A 17,366-nucleotide genomic window follows, 5' to 3' on the forward strand; every position below is an offset into this window, starting at 1 on the left:
AATACTCTTTTGGAAAAATACATGCAATTCACTTCCAAAGCCAGTATGTAATATTGTTGTGAATATCAAGTAGGTAGCAGTGTTTACAGTATTTTTTTCTCTTAATTATACACTAGTCACTTATACTAATAGGCTTATTATAGTAAAATACCAGTTGTAGTTGTTTTTTGTTTTGTTTTGTTTTTTGGTCAGTTGTGGGACCTGAACTCTGGGTCTGGGTACCGTCCCTCAGCTCTTCAGCTCAAGGCTACCACTTGAGCCACAGCACCACTTCTGGCTTTTTCTGCTTATGTGGTGCTGACAAATCAAGCCCAGGGCCTCATGCATGCAAGGCAAGCACTCTACCACTGAACCACCTTCCCAGCCCAATACCAGTGTTATTCTCTTTTCAGATGTAACCTTCTGTAATGGAAGATGATTGAAGACAAGGGGCCTCGTGTTGCTGACTACTTTGTTGTAGCAGGATTAACTGATGTTTCAAAGCCTCTTGAAGAAGAAATTCACTTCAATGATGCCTGTCATAAAGTAGCAAAACCAAAAGAACCTATCACTGATGTTTCAGTTATCATTAAATCTCTTGGGGAGGAAGTGCCACGGGATTATATGTGTATTGATGTCACCCCAACTGGATTGTCAGCAGATCTTAATAATGGAAGTCTCGTGGGGCCCCAGATTTACCTTTGCTATAGAAGAGGAAGAGATAAACCTCCACTTACAGATCTGGGGTAAGTATTGATGTTTTGGTTTGTTTTTAATATAACTTTTATTGTTTGGATAACTATTTTTAAGTGAATTGTTGATTCAGATAATATCCCTTGTAGAAGTTAACTGTTTGTTCATCAGTAGAAGCATACTGGCTTTAGAAAAATAGATAAATTTAACTGGCTTTGGTGGCATGTATCTGTAATCACAGAACCTGGGAGGCTGAGACAAAAGGATCATCATGAGTTTGAGGACAGCCTGAGCTACATAGCAGGACTCGTCTTGAAAAATAGGGGGGTCAGAAGGCTGGACATGGTGATACACACCTAAAATCCTAGGTACTCAGGAGGTAAAGGTGGGACCATTAAGGTCCAGGGTCAGCCTGGGCACAAAGCATCAAACCCTATCTGAAAAATAACTGAAGTAAAAATGGCTAAACGTGTACATTAAGGCTGTAGCCTTTGCCCTTTGGCTCTCTTTGCCCTACAGGTTCCCAGTACTCTTACCTTTCTAGTAGATTCAGGGAAGAGAGTTTGAGGATCATTTACAGAAAAGTACCAGAAAATTAAAGTATTATGCTCACTAGAAATTAAAAATTATTTCTTTTGAGACAGGGTTTTACATGTTGCCTAGGCTTGTCTTTTTACTCTTGGTCTGCAATGATTCTCCTGTCTCAGCTGCTTAAGTAGCTGATATTGCAGGCAGAAGCCACTATACTTGACTTAAATTACTTTACAGTATAAGAAAAGTATGTCTTTTTAGCATGTTATATTGATTAAAGCCTTGAGCAACAATGCTCAGGGGCAGTGCTCTACCACTTGAGCCACATCTCCACTTCCAGCTTTTTTGGTCTCATGGACTTTCCTGCCTGTTGGCTTTGAATTGTGATCCTCAGATCTCAGTCTCCTAAGTAGCTAGGATTATAGGCGTGAGCCACTTACACCCAGCCAGGAAATTTTTATTATACAGAAAGAAATCCTATACTCATTAGTAGTTGTATTCAATCCCTTAGCTCCTTTAGTCCTAGGCAATCACAGTTTTCTTTCTGTCTCTGTAGATTTGACTTTTAGGATACATGATATGAATGGGACTACCATATGAACTATGTAAGGTTTTGTATGCTTGGCTCCTTTTGCTTACCATGATGTTTTCAAGGTTCATCCATGTTGTAATATGTCAGTACTTTATTCCTTAAATGGATGAATAGAATTCTGCCATATGGTTATGCTATAAATCCATTTATTACATGGATATTTTGGATATTTCCACTTTGGAGCTTTCATAAATAATGTTGTTTTGAATACATGTATATGTTCTTACATAGATGCATGTTTTATTTTTTCATGTTTTATATTTTCTTGTGCATATTCTTAGCTATAAATTGCTGGTTATTTTTCTTTGGCCAGTCCTGGGGCTTGAACTCAGGGTCTGGGCAGTGTCCCTGAGCTTCTTTTGCTCAAGGCTAGCATTATACCACTTGAGCCACAGCACCACTTCTGGCTTTTTCTGTCTATATGATACTGAGGAATGGAACCCAGGGCTTCATGCATGCCAGGCAGGCACTCTACCACTAAGTCACATTCCCAGCCCCATCATTTTTAATATTTTGTTTGATTTTTTGAAGTGGTAGGCTGATGCTATACCACTTGTCACACCTCCACTTCTCGTGTGTGTGTGTGTGTGTGTGTGCGTGCGTGTGTGTGTGCGTGTGTGTGTGCGCGCGTGCGTGCGCGCGCGCGTGCGTGCACGCGTGCGCGCGCTTTCATTCCTGGGGCTGTCCCTGGGCTTTTTTGCTCAATGCTAGTGCTCTACCAACTGAGCCAAAGCTCAACTTCTGTTTTTTTTTTTTGTGTGTGATTAATTATAGGTAAGAGTCTCATGGCATTTCCTGTCTATGCTGGCTTCAAACCTTGATCTTCAGATCTCAGTCTCCTAAGTAGCTAGGATTACAGGTGTGAGCCCTTGGCCCCCAGCCCCTTCTCATTTTTTGTTGGTTAATTGGAGGTAAGGGTTACAAATTTGTGTGCTTATGTTGGCTTCAAACCATAATCCTCAGATCTCAGCCTCCTGAGTAGCTAGAATTATAGGCCTGGGCATTATAGATTTGAGGTAGGGTCTTGATTTTTGTCCCAACTTGTCTGGCTACATTTTTCTTATTTGCACTGCCTGCCATAGGTAGAATGACAGTTGCCTACCACCAGCCTTTCCTACTCAGATGAGATCTTATGAATCTTTTTCCTGGACTACAATTGATCACAAACCCTCTTGATCTCAGTCTTCCAAGTATCTATGATTATAGGCATCAGCAATAATATATTTTTAATAAAGAGCAAGCCTGGTATTCATTCATAACTCTTCTTGTTACTTAACAGCACTTGGAAATATCAAGAAAATACCGTGCTTAAATGATACTAATTTATTTTGACAGAATTAACTGGTTTATATTAATTTTAAGTTCTTGACGTTAGTCAAGGACCAATTAGTAAAAAAAAGTTTAAAGCACTACTGTTTCTGTATTTCATGTAAAAGTGAATATAACTGGCAATATTTTCAACATAAGTACTCTTTTATGTAAGCTTTCATTATACAAAATTAATCTGAGGAACTGGTCATATTATTCTTTCTAATATAATGATATCTTTCTAATTATAATTTCCATTTTCAGCAATATTTTATTGAAATATAAGAACTTTACTTGACAACTGTGTTAACCTTAATGTGACCTCAACTGCTTATTACTGTGGGTTGTGTGGTTCAAGTAGTAGAACACTTGACTAGTGAGGAGGAAGCTTTGGAGTTCAATTCAGTAATACCAAAGAGAGAGAGAAAGAGAGAGAGAGAGAATGCATTCAAAGAAAGGAAGAAAGAGGGATGGGGGAAGGAAGGGAAGAAAAGATAGGAAGAGGGACGAAAAGCAAGGAGAAAGGCTACCCTGTGAGTAACTGTTTAATGTTCTATTGAATTTGTTTTCCTAATGCTCTTAACTAAAAATTAAAAGCCTTTTTTAATACAGAGAAGTTGGATACAACTTAATTCCTAACACCTCTTGCTGTTGCAGTCTTACTATAAAATCTACCACTTTTTTTTCTTCAAAGCATACTGTAAAAGTTAAAAGACAATACAAAAAAAGGAAGAAAATATTTGCAAATCATATAACTAATAAGGGAACTTATATTTCATCCATAAGAAAGCAACTATATATTAAAAAGATAAAGGAAGCCAAGAGCTGGTGGCTCACACTGATAATCCTAGCCACATAAGAGACAGATCTGAGAGCAACCAACCTGAGCAGACAAATCCAAGAGATTCTTTTTTTTTTTTTTTTTTGGTTGGTCTTGGGGTTTGAGCTCTGGGCCTGGGAGCTATCCCTCAACTCTTCAGCTCACTTGAGCCACAGTGCCACTTCCGGTTTTCTGGTGGTTTATTGGAGATAAGAGTCTCACAGACTTTCCTGCCTGGGCTGGTTTTGAACCCCAATCTTCAGATCTCAGCCTCCTGAGTGCTAGGATTACAGGCGTGAGCCACAGGTGCCCAGCTCCAAAAGATTCTTATCTCCAGTTATGGAGCAAAAAGGAGTGAAAGTCTGGCCTTGTGTTAAAGTCACTGTATTGGTGCATGAGTGTACACACATACATACATACAACCTGAAAGAGCATCTTAACACATTTCTCCAAAACACACAAAGTATATGAAAAGATGCTCAGCTGAACACAAATCAAGACCACAATGAGATACTATTTCATACCTGTAATGAAAATGCTAATATGAAATGTTAGCAAGCCCATGTAGCTAGGATTACAGGTGTGACTCACCAGCACCAGGCTTCATACAGACTTACTAAAGTAAACTTGAGGTTTTCAACTGTTAAGAGGCTGATATTATTTCTTAAAAGGAAGGGAAATATTGGAGATAAAAGTATAGCCTTTTGTAAGATTTTAATTTGGGCTCAAATATAAATTACTTTTTCCAAAGAGGACAGTTTTAAGAAGAGAACTAGCTAATACATGAAATAACTAAATAAAACAGGGGCTGGGAGCCAGTGGCTCACACCTGTAATCCTAGCTACTCAGGAGGCTGAGAGTTCAAAGCCAGCCTGGGCAGGAAAGCCTGTAAGACTCTTATCTACAATTGACCACCAGAAAACCAGAAGTGGTGTTGTGGCTCAAGTGGTAGAGCTCTAGTGTTGAGCTGAAGAGCTCAGGGACAGCGCTCAGGCCCAGAGTTGAAGCCCCATGACCGACATAAATAAATAAATAAAAATATAACAGGGCTAAACTAATGTCTTATATTTAATTTTTTGTTTTCTGGTTTACATTAAAACCACAAATGTTTATTTGAGCTTTTCTTGCATTATTTATATTTTTAATAGGAAAACTAGTTATCCTCTAATACAAAAATGTACATTCTGAACTAGTAAGATATAGGCTATTATTACTACGTTGCTGCATTTTAGGTTGAATTTCTGATGCCTGAGAATGTTAGTTACTTTTCAGATTTCAGGGTGCTTTTGTTTTTGTGTATTTATTCCTTTAAATTTCTGTTTTTAGGGTTCTATATGACTGGAAAGAAAGATTAAAACAGGGTTGTGAAATCATTAAAACTACTCCTTATGGGCACCCTGCAAATATTAGTGGCAGTGCCTCATCCCAAAGGATTTACATCACTTACCGAAGAGCCTCTGAAAACATGACTCAGAATACGTTGGCTGTCACAGACATTTGTATTATTGTACCCAGTAAAGGAGAAAGTCCACCACACACATTCTGCAAAGTTGACAAGAATCTCAATAACAGCATGGTAAGTGATTCTTTTCCACTGATAAAAGTAGCTACTAAACAAGAAGAGCATAATCTTAAATAAATCTTTTCTTGAAAGCATGTAACATAATTACAGAATTGAAAAATATGTTTTAAAAATATTGAACAATTTTCTTGTTTTTAATTTTTCTTTCCTTTTTCTTTTTTGTCAGTCCTGAGGCTTGAACTCAGGGCCTGTGCTGTCCCTGAGCTTCTTTTGCTCAAAGCTACCACTCTAAGACTTGAGCCACAGCGCCACTTCTGGCTATTTCTGTTATTAATTGAAGATAATTTCTGCTCAGGCCGGCTTCCAAACAAATGCTCAGATCTCAGCCTCCTTAGTAATTAGAATTATAGGTGTGAGACACCAGTGCCCAGCATTGGATAGTTCATTTTTTTTTTTTAAAGAGAGTAGTTGACTTTCAGAAGAAGTTGTGTATGTGCTTTTTGGGGTTTTCTTTGGTTCCAGTCAGGGACTTGAACTCAGTTGCCTGGGCACTGTTTCTGAGCTTTTGTGGTCAAGGCTAGCACTCTACCACATGAGCTACAGTTCCACTTCTGGCATTTTGCTGGTTAATTGGAGATAAGAGTCTTCTGGAGTGTACTGCCCAGGCTGGCTTTGAACCGGATCCTCAGGTCTTAGCTTCCTGAATAGCTAGGATTACAGGTATGTGTCACTAGCACCTGGCTAAACATTTTTTTAAATATACAATTTCCCTCTTATTGCAAAAGCAATGCACTAATCACCCCGATTTGTCTACTACTTCCATACCTAGCTTCAGCAGCGTTTCCTACTTTTTTTTGGGGGGGAGGGGTTGGTCGCAGGGCTTGAACTTTGGGCCTGGATGCTGTCCCTTAGCTCTTTGGCTCAAGGCGAGCGCTCTACTGCTTGAGCTCCAGCACCACTTCTGGTTTTCTAGTGATTTATTGGAGATAAGAATCTCACGGACTTTCCTGCTGAGGCTGGCTTTGAACCGCAATCCTCAGATCTCAGCCTCCTGAGTAGCTAGGATTACAGGCGTGAGCCACTGGCGCCCGTCTGTTTCCTACCTTTTTTTCAATCATTAATTTTTCCTTCTCTGTTGGATTGTTTCAACATGCGAAAAGCATGTTACTTTCTGTGAATAAACAAAAACTTGAGGGAAAAAGCTCAGCAAATGAGAAAAGCTGAAAAAAATCTTCATTTTATTTACATGTATGTATTTTAAGTCATGACTGTGTGTTTTTGTTTTTAAATTGACTTAAAAAATAAATGCACACATGAGTTTTTTTAAAAAAGCATGTGTATGATCTCCTATTTATAGCTTTTTGGCCCACATTCCCCTTATTCTATGGCCCTACTTCATTGTTCTTTACAATAAAACTTTTGAAGAGTTAAGTATATTACCTCATTCTTCACTCTGATTCTTTCCAGTGAAACTTTTGTCTTCCTCATTCCACCAAGATTTCTTTTTGTTATTGAATCCAGGGATCAGTTCTCCTCAATATTTCATATGTGACAGCTATGATCATTTTTTCCTTCTAGAAATAGGGAGAGAGGATGTGTTTTCTTCTTACATACTTGCTTCTTTATCTTCCTACTTTACCAATCATCTCCTTTCTGCCTATGTTGCTATCTTTCCATTTCCCAAACTCTTGTGCAGTAGAGTGCCCCAGGGTTTAAGTCCTGAGTCCACTTATCTTCACTCCTTGTATGATCTAATTATTTAAATATAAGCTATGTGTGTATAATTCTAAATGTGTGTCTCATTAGACCGCTCTAATTTATCATCTCTTGATGACTCCCGCTCCATCAGAGTTTTTTTTTTACTTGAGAACTATATTAAATGTATGCTCTAAGTATCAGAGAAATCTATGTAGGGAAGTAATTCATACTTAAATACCTGAGTTCTTATACAAAAACTTTTTTTTTGGTTGGTCATGGGCTTGAACTCAGGGTCTGGGCACTGTCTCTGAGCTTTTTCCGCTCAAGACTGGTAGTGCTCTACCACTTTAAGGTAAGAGTGTCATGGACTTTCTTTCCCAGGGGCTGTCTTTGAATCAAGATCCTCAGATCTGAGCTTCTTAAGTAGCTAGGATTACAGGCATGAGCTACCAGCACTCGACTCTTACACAGATGTTCTTTTTTTTTTTTTTTTTTATTGTAAAGATACTATACAGAGGGTTACAGTTACATGAGTGAGGTAATGAGTACATTTCCTATTGAACATTGTTACCCCCTCCATTGTTTTCCCCCTACCATCCCTTCCCTCCCTACCTTCCCTGAGGTTCTTTTTTTTTTGATTGTGATTAAGTGATTACATAATTTCCCGAATTTCACAGTATTGTGGAATAATGATGCTCATTTAAAGTCACAAGTTCATTCTAACTTTCCTGGAGCAAATTGTCTATCATGGTCTATAACATATAACGGTGTTTACATGTTATACACCATACATGTGATCAGCAGCATGGGGATATTTAGTAGTGGTTCAACCAGATGAGTGGGAGTTCTTTGTTTCTTAAATCCTGTTAGTTTTGTCGTATCACCTAACATTTTGGATTTAGCATCTACTTACCAGGGAGACCATGTACCGTTTGTCTCTTTGCTCTTGACTTACCTCGCTCAACATGATTCCTTCTAGCTCCATCCATTTCCCTGCAAATGACATTATTTTGTCATTTCTAATGGCTGCATAATATTCCATTGTGTATAGATACCACAATTTTTGGATCCATTCATCTGTGGTGGGGCATCTGGGTTGTTTCCGTATCCTAGCTATTGTGAACAGTGCTGCAATAAACATGGAGGTGCACGTGTCCTCGTATATTGGTTCCTGTTGTTCAGGGTAGATGCCTAGAAGTGGTATGACTGGGTCGTAAGGGAGGTCAATCTTTAGCTTTCTAAGGACCCTCCAGACTGCTTTCCAAAGTGGTTGTATAAGTGTACATTCCCACCAGCAGTGTAATAGGGTTCCTCTTTCTCCACATCCCCTCCAGCATTTGTCGTTGGCTGATTTGTGGATTACACAAATGTTCTTATGCAAGTTGTCTGTATAGTAAAACTGACATTTCCCTCCCCCAAGTATAACCCCTGGTTTCACAGTATTTGATGTCGGTATAATTTGTGGAGGGGAAGGGGAAAACAAATCGTTTAAATAGGGATACAGGTGGACCCATTGCAACAATGAGATGTACAAGTCGTTACGTCGAAAAATGAACTTTACAACTTTGGTGCGGGGGAGGGGGGTAGCAGGGAGGATTGGGTGGGGGGGCGGGGGGAGGATGGGAAGGGATGGGAAGGGGAAACAAAGGAGGAGGCTACAATGCTTGATAAGAAATGTACTCATTATCTTGCCCATGTAATTGTAACCCCTCTCTACAGTATTTTCACAATAATAAAAAAAAAACCTGACATTTACCTAAAGCCTATTTCAGTCCTTACCTCTGCATGATTGTCACTTGGTTTTCCCAGGTGTATAGTGTGCTTTTTGTAAGTACAGCCCTCGATTAATTAATCAGAGTCTCACAGACTTTTTTGCCTATGCTGGCTTGATTCTCAGATCTTGGCCTCCTGAGTATCTAGGATTACAGCCATGAGGCACCAGCTCCCAGCTCTTTAAATTTTTTTTTTTTTAATGGTACAGGTGTTTGATTTTAGGGCTTTGTAGTGCTCTACCCCTTGATTCACATCTCCAGCACTCTTCATTTAATTTTCTCAAGGATTCAATGAGAAGCCAAAGAACAAACGAGGCTTCTGAATATTCAGCATAAAATTGTTAAACTAAAAGCTTATACTTTGAGTCTTTCATAACTTTCTCTTCTTCTGATTACTCTTAGACTTAGCATGTTAGAATATTTAAAAGGCAGAAGAGGTCAGATGCTGATGATTCACGCCTATAATCCTAGCTACTCAGGAGGCTGAGTAAGGATGGAGATTTAAAGCCTGCTTGGACAGGAAAAGTCTTTGAAACTCTTATCTCCAATCAGCCATCAAAAAGCCAGAAGTAGGGCTATGACTCAAGTGGTATAATGGTATGACTCAAGTGGTACAATATGGTCTAAGATCAAACCCCACGACTGGCACTAAAAAAACAAAAACAAAAACAAAGCATTGATGAGTAAGAGGGAAATCACAAAAGGATATTCTCAGTTAATTAAAAAATTTAAATAATTTAAAATATATTTATAAAGATTATAGTTTTAATTTAAAAATTAAAACAATTTTAAAATTAAAAATTTAAATGCAGATAATACATATGTACATATTTGTATATTATGTATGTAGTAAAAATTTTTTAAATGTGTATGTATGAATGAATGCATTAGCTTCAGATTAGGAGGTTAAGTCAGGAAAAATGGAATAGAAGCTGGGAAGCTAGTTAAACTTGTAATTTCAATTTTTTTTTGTCTTTTTTGTCAGTTGTGTGGGGGCTTGAACTTTGTGCTTGGGTGCTGTCCCTTAGCTCTTCAGCTCAAAGTGGGTGCTCTACCACTTGAGCCACAGCACCACTTCTGGTTTTCTAGTGATTAATTAGAAATAAGAGTCTCATGGACTTTCTTGCCTGGGCTGGCTTTGAACCATGATCCTCAGATCTCAGCTTCCTGAGTAGCTAGGATTTCAGGTGTGAGCCACCAGTGCCTGGCTATGTCATTTTAATTTTTAAAAAGTTAAATATTGTAAACGGGGCTGTGGCTCAAGTGGTAGAGTCTTAGCCTTGACTAAAAAAAGGTCAGAGACAGTGCATAGGCCCTGAGGTCAAGCCCTAAGGACCAGCACACAAAAAAAGGGAAGGGGTTTGGAGAAAAAATTCAAGCTAAATATCTGAAGTAAATATGATAAATTGTTAACATATATGAAATCTAGGTGAGAGTACATGGAAATTTGTTATTGTAGCCTCTTAATGTAAAAAATGTTGGCAGAGCTGGACATTGGTAGATAACACTTAATTCTGCTACTCGGGAGGCTTAAGATTGAAGATCATTCTTTTAAGCCAGCTACAGCTGGAAAGTCTATGAGATTCTTATCTCCAATAAACTACCAAAATGCCAAAAGTAGAGCTGTGACTCCAGTGGGAGAGTAATTAGCCTTGAGCAGAAAAGCTCAAAGACAGTGCCCAGCTCCTGAGTTCAAGCCCCAGGACTGGCACAAAAACAAAATACAAAAAAGCCCAACTTGGCAGTACTGGGTTTTTGTTGTTGTTTTGTTTTGTTCTGTTTTGTTGGTCATGGGGCTTGAACCTCTGGGCTTGGGCACTGTCCCTGCGCTCTTCAGCTCAAGGCTAGCGCTCTACTGCTTGAGCCATAGCACCACTTCTGGTTTTCTAGTGGTTTATTGGAGATAAGAGTCTAATGGACTTTCCTGCGTGGGCTGGCTTTGAACCGCAACCCTCAGCTCTCAGCCTCCTGCATAGCTAGGATTACAGGCATGAGCCACTGGCGCCTGGCTAGTACTGGGTTTTGACTCATGGCCTGTCCTTGCTAGCAGGTACTTTATCACTTTTAACATACCTCAGCCTTTTTTTGCTTTTATATAATATATATATAAATATGTAATATATGATATATATAATACCATACAAGTATTAATATTCTCAATGTTAATGATTGATATTAATATCAATACTATATTAGCATATATTACTAATAGTATATATTTTATATAATATATGCTAGTATATCTTATATGTAATATATATTTGCTAATGTATTTTGATACTGTTACTATATATTAATATGGTAATGTTTATATTAATACATATTGATATATTTAACTTTTTTCCTTTTGATATCTACTATGCCTTGCTGTTACATATTATTTAAAAATTTCAGTGACCTTGCTCTTTCTCATTTGCACTGATTATATGAAGAATGCTTATTTTATAAAGCTAATTTTTTTTCAAAAATTTGTAGTAATTATTTACTTGAGAATGCTGAACTACTATGTGTGATTACAGTGGTGGAGAAAGAAATATCCCTGTCATCACTGAGTTTACATTTAAGTGGGGAAGTAAAGCACAGCATGGAATGACGAAGCAACAAATGGACATCAAGTTGAAGAGCATAGGGAATGATGCAAAATGGTTTGCTCAGGTTTTGGTAAGGACTCTGAGGAAGGGACAGTTGAGCAAAAACTTGAATGCCACAGGAAACAAAGTGTGAAGGCTCTCACAGAGATGTGGGCTTGGTATGTCTGAGAAAGGTAGGGAGACCAGAATGATTGGAGAAATGATCCTAGGATACAGCTTAGGTACAACTCTGTGGCCTAGGCCCTAGAGCAAGGGGTTTGTTTACCTTGAGAATGATATGATGTGATTTACATTTAAACTGGCTCACTCTGGCTGTGGAAATAGACAATTGAAGAATAAGAGAGGAAGCTGAGAGATTGATGACAAGGTCATAGCAGTAATCCAAGTGAAAAATGATTTCTTTTTTTCTGTACTGGAGTCTGAACTGAGGGCTTCATGCTTGCCAGACAGGTATACTGCTTGAGCCATGCCTCCAGCCCTTTTTTGCTCAGGTCATTTTTGAGATGAGGTCTTTCTTTCTGCGTGGGATGGCCTAAGACCACAGTCCTCCTATTTTACTCTTCCTGGTGTAGCTGAGATGACAGTTATGCACATCCATACCAGCTACTGCTTGAGAGGGAGTCTTGTGAACTCTTTGCCTAGTCTGGGGTAGAGCAGCAACCCTTCCTTTCTCTGTCTCCTGAGTAGCTACAATTTACAAGTGTGAGCTCCTGGTGCCCAGCTCAAAGTAGGTATTTGTTACTGTTGTTTGCAGTCATATTGGGGTTTGAACTCAGGGCTTCATGCTTTCTAGACTGGCACACTACTGCTAAGCTGCTTGGCCAGGCCTGTTTTTCACTGGTTATTTTTAGGATAGAGTCTCCCCATCTAGGCATGTGCCTTGATCTTGTAATCACCTACTTTAGGCTTCCTGTTGTTGCTGGGGTCACAGTGTAGCTTCTAGCCATTGAGATGGAATCTTACAGATTTTTCTGCTCAGGCTGGGCTGAAATTGCAGTCCTCTTATTCTCAACACCTGAGTACTGAGGATTACAGATGTGAGCCACTGGCACCCAGCTTTCAAAGTAGTTCTTTTTTTTTCCTAAAGATTTCTCCCTCTCTCTTTTGTTTTGGGGGGGGGGGGTCCGGTCGTGGGGCCTGAACTCTGGGCCTGGCGCTGTCCCTTAGCTCTTTAGCTCAAAGCTAGCGCTCTACCACTTGAGCCACAGTGCCACTTCTGGCTTTTTTCTTTTTGCTTATGTGGTGCTGAGGAATCGAACCCAGAGCCTCATGCATGCAAGGCAAGCACTCTACCACTGAGCTAACTTCCCAGCCCTCAAAGTAGTTCTTGAAGGTAGACTTCATGAAATCTGTGGTTATACTGGAAATGATGATGTATAAGACAGAATGAAAAGTCAAGAGTGGCTCTTGAGTTTGGGGACAGAGTAAATGGTAGAACCATTCCCTGTAGTGGAAAACATTGGGAAGAAGAGCTGGTTTGAAAAGGACAAGATTGCTTTTATGGTTATTCTAAATACGAGGTACTATTAGGCATAGAAGTGAAAAGTGAAAACTGTCAGGCAGTTTTGTGTGAGTGTACAATGGGTGGTAATAGTGACAGAGTTTTGAAGCTGAGACTAGAAATTTGAGATTTTTCAATGTGTAGCTATAATTAATAATCATGCAACTGAATATATATCGTTTAAAGACAGTGGAGAAGAGAGGAGTCAGATTTCCTGATCTGGAAAAGGGGATGTCACAAAGGAGATAGGAAGAAGTTGTTTAAGAGTTGTTGGGGAAGAGAGAGCAAGACTTCAAAGCCTGGCTAGTATTTGACAGGAAGTGATCAGTGATAGTAAAATCTGCTGAGAGTCTTGAGTAAGATGAAGACAATCAACTGAAAGACTTGGTATCATGGAAATTATTAAGGCATTTTTTTTAAAGGAGTAATAGAGATCCAGAAGCCTGATTTGAAATGCATTTAGGAAAGAATGGAAAATAAGAAAAAGGATATGGCAAATTACAAGCTGTAAGGAGTTTTTGCCTAAAGGGCTTTAGAAAATCAGGCAATATTTAGAAGAGGTTATGGAGTCAGAAGGAAGGTATGCACAAAGTAGGCATTTTGTAATTTATCGTTTCTGGACAAGGTTGAAACTTGGAATACAATCTAAATGGTTATGGCTTAGTTTTAAGAGTCAACTGCTACTTATTGCTTCTGCAAGAGGAAATTATGTTAAATTTGACTTCTGAAAATTAAGTGAGCAGTGGCCCCATGAAGTGCTGTCAAAATAGTAAATTGGTAACAACAAAGAAATATCTATTGCTATGTCCTAAATAATTTGTACCGGAGAACTCAAAGATTCAATTTTCATTGTTACTGCCATTTAAAATAGAATGTTCTTTTTTTCTCTCTTTTTAAAATTTAGTGGGGATCCGCAGTATACTTATGTTACAAAAAATCGGTGGCAAAGACTAACACTATATCTTATAAAGCTGGTAAGTATAATTTTAGGGGAATACTTTATATGTAAATATAATATGTAAGGTTAAAAAAGAAGTAACAGCTGTCTGTGATCAGAAGTACACCCTATGTTCTTTTATTCTTAGTTTTGTCTTCATATGTTTTTGAAAATTTGAAAAAGGAAAGAGCAGCCTTTTTAAGACTTAGATTTAAATAAATGCCACATTAATGTAGTTTTTTAAAATTATTAACAACAGTTATACAGAGGGAGACTTCATTGTTACATTTCCAAACATGTTTACAATGTATTCCAATCAATCTTACTGCCTCTATCATTCTCCCTACTGCCTTCTCTGCTTCCACAAAACAATCTCAGCAGTATTCATGTTCTGTTTTCATAGTTGCGAGTTAATTTAGGGATTTTTTCTGAGACAAGAATCTTACTGTGTAGGTCAGGCTGGCCTCAAAGTCTATTCCCCTGCCTAAGCTTCCGGGTGCTGGGATTACAAGGATGTGCCACCAGAATCAGATTAACCTTTTAAATCATTAGAAAATATAGAAAATATATTGACTTTACTTCAATGTTTTTAAGTATTTGCACTGAATTTAGTAACTTATAATTAGAAATATATTATAAATTAATTGATAATTTTATCATGCATAGTTGAAATGTTATCAAACATATTGATTTATTTATAAGATAGAAGACTTGTCCTTCTAAAACTTACATTTGTAAAATTGGAGTTCTAGCTGGGTATGGTAACAAATGCCTATAATAGTAGATGGGAGGCGGAAGCAGGAAGATCAAGATTTAGAGGCCAGCCTAGGTTATATAGTGAGTTTCAGATCAGCCTGGCTACCAAGTGGGACCCTATCTTAGTCAGTTGCTCAATTAATTAATGAAAATAGAGTTCTGGACTTTTAACTTTCTCGTTTCTCTTTGATTGTTTGGGGCCCACCATTCATCACTTATTTCTATACTTTATTGTATCATGACCTGAGAGAGTAGTTAATTATATTCTTGAAGGACCCATGAGCTGTGTAGTATTTAATTAGAGAATTTTAGAACTTCTTTGAATCTTAGTTTATTTAGTTTGTTCTAAATTTTTTTTGTAGGTCATGGAGCTTGGACTCAGGGTCTGAGTGTTATCCCTGAGCTTTTTCGCTCAAGGCTAATGTTCTATGTTGAACTACAGCTTCACTCTGGTTTTCCGGTGGTTAAATGGAGAAGAGTCTCATAGACTTTCTTGCCCAGGCTGGCTTTGAACCACTATCCTTAGATCTCAGCCTTCTGAGTAGCTAGTATTACAGGCATAAGCCGCTGGCTCCCAGCTTAGTTTATCTTACTTTATAGATGAGAAAATCTGAGTCATATTTGTCTGAAATCATAGATTATTTGTAGAACCAACGGCTCTGATTTTTACTTTATTGTTCATTTTTTTCCCTGTCTAATGATGATATTGCTTGACTTTAAGGGCTTGAAGATCAGGGAAACTTGTTTTCTGTTTTTAGTCCCACAAAATGCAGTATAGAACTTTGTGCCTGCACCATTTTATAAAAGTAGTCTAGTGAACATCAAATCATAGACCACTTGGAACTCTATCTTCCTATAGTCTGCGGGTTATTTTGAATCAGAGCTTGAACTCAGGGCCTGGGCATTGTCCCTGAGCTGCTTTTGCTCAAGTCTAGCCCTTTATCACAGCGCCACTTCCAGCCTTTTCTATTTATGTGGTATTGAGGAATGGAACCCAGGGCATCATGCATGCTAGGCAAGCACTTTACCACTAAGCCACATTCCCAACTCATAATTACTATTTTTATGAATATCTTTCTTGTATTTATACTAGGATTTATTCTAGAATACTCCCTGGTATTGTATATTTTAATCTATAAAAAAGCCTATTGAGGGGCTGGGATGGTGGCTTAGTGGTAGAGCACTTGCCTTGCATGCATGAGGCCCTGGGTTCTATTCCTCAGCACCACATAAGCAGAAAAAACCAGAAGTGGCACTGTGGCTTAAGTGGTAGAGTGCTAGCCTTGAGCCAAAGAGCTGAGGGACAGCACCCAGGCCCAGAGTTCAGGCCCCATGACTGACCAAAAAAAAAAAAAGCCTATTGAGGGCTGGCTACCAGTAGCTAGTACCTGTAATCCTAGCTGCTCAGGAGGCTGAGATCTAAGGATCATGGTTCAAAGCCAGCCTGGTCAGGAAAGTCCATGAGACTCATCTCTAGTTAACCACCAAAAAGCCAGAAAAGGAGCTGTATTTCAAGTGATAGATTGCTAGCCTTGAGCAAAGAAGATCAGGGACAGTGCCCAGGATCCGAGTCCAAGTCCCAAGACTAGCACAAAACAAAAAAGCCACTTGAGGGAAAGTTATTGAGAGCCAGTGATGTAGGTAAATAAATAAACTGAAATTTTCAGAAAGTATACCTTAAGATAATGTGTTGTAGACTGAATTTTTAGCAATGGGTTTGTTTCTACAGGAATATCTTTTCTTGTTAGAAACTTAGACTTTGATAGGCTTGATAACTATGCAGTTAGTAAATGTTAATAGTTATCATGTTTGTATTACAGTCTATATGTAAAGCATTCAAGATTTATTTAGTGAGCACAAACACACAGTGTTTTGGTAATCCAAATTTGTGAAATAATAAAACATTGTAATTCAACTTATAAACACCTAAAGTCAAGAGATGCTGACTTACTGTTTGTTATTGTTTTTGTAGGTCTAATTTGTAGGTATCCTCAAGAAGATTATGAATCATTCTCACTACCAGAATCTGTTCCCTTGTTTTGTTTACCAATGGGTGCAACTATTGAATGTTGGCCACCAAATAGCAAATACCCTCTTCCTGTATTTTCTACATTTGTGTTAACTGGAGCCTCAGCTGAAAAGGTATTTATTTTTAGCAAGTTATATCTATAAATTTCTTGTACATTTTTCATGTTTTACATAGTGTATGGTACAATACTATATATTACTTATTATAAACTAATAATCTTTATTACATAGTGCAAGGTAAAGTAATATATATATGCACATATATATATGAATTGGTTGTACGTACCTTTTCCACTTGGTTAAAGTCAATATACCCAGAAACCAGGTCCTGTCCTCCAAAATGTTTTTCTGGTGAATATCATCAAATATTTTTTTGAATCATCAAATGATGATCCTCATTTGTTTCCTTAATATTTGAAAGACCAGGTACTGGTGGCTCACCTGTAATCCTAGTTACTCAGGACACATGACTGAGAATACAGGTTCAAAGCCAGCCCAAGTAGAATAGTTTATGAGACTCTTCAAGTAACCACTAAAAAGCCAGAAGTGAAGGTGTGGTTTAAGTGATAGAGTGCTAGCCTTGAGTGAAAACTAAGGATAACCTCAGGGATATAGGGAAATTGAGATCTAGAAAAATT

General features: G+C 38.2%; 1 protein-coding gene across 5 annotated transcripts in view; it reads left to right on the forward strand.

The window, feature by feature from the left end:
* Positions 1–17,366, forward strand: part of Dennd4a (DENN domain containing 4A) — a 115,050-nt gene that overhangs the window by 30,979 nt on the left and 66,705 nt on the right. For all 5 annotated transcript variants that reach the window (XM_042687406.1, XM_042687404.1, XM_042687408.1 and 2 more), the window contains 4 exons: positions 393–725; positions 5,250–5,499; positions 13,912–13,981; positions 16,673–16,842. In XM_042687406.1, coding sequence (XP_042543340.1) covers positions 415–725; positions 5,250–5,499; positions 13,912–13,981; positions 16,673–16,842 — 801 coding nt within the window. In that variant the 5' untranslated portion in view covers positions 393–414. The remainder of the gene's footprint in view (positions 1–392; positions 726–5,249; positions 5,500–13,911; positions 13,982–16,672; positions 16,843–17,366) is intronic.

The sequence above is a fragment of the Dipodomys spectabilis genome, unplaced genomic scaffold (assembly GCF_019054845.1).
Source record: "Dipodomys spectabilis isolate Male_0828 unplaced genomic scaffold, ASM1905484v1 ptg000108l, whole genome shotgun sequence".
In the NCBI taxonomy this organism is placed as follows: Eukaryota; Metazoa; Chordata; class Mammalia; order Rodentia; family Heteromyidae; genus Dipodomys; species Dipodomys spectabilis.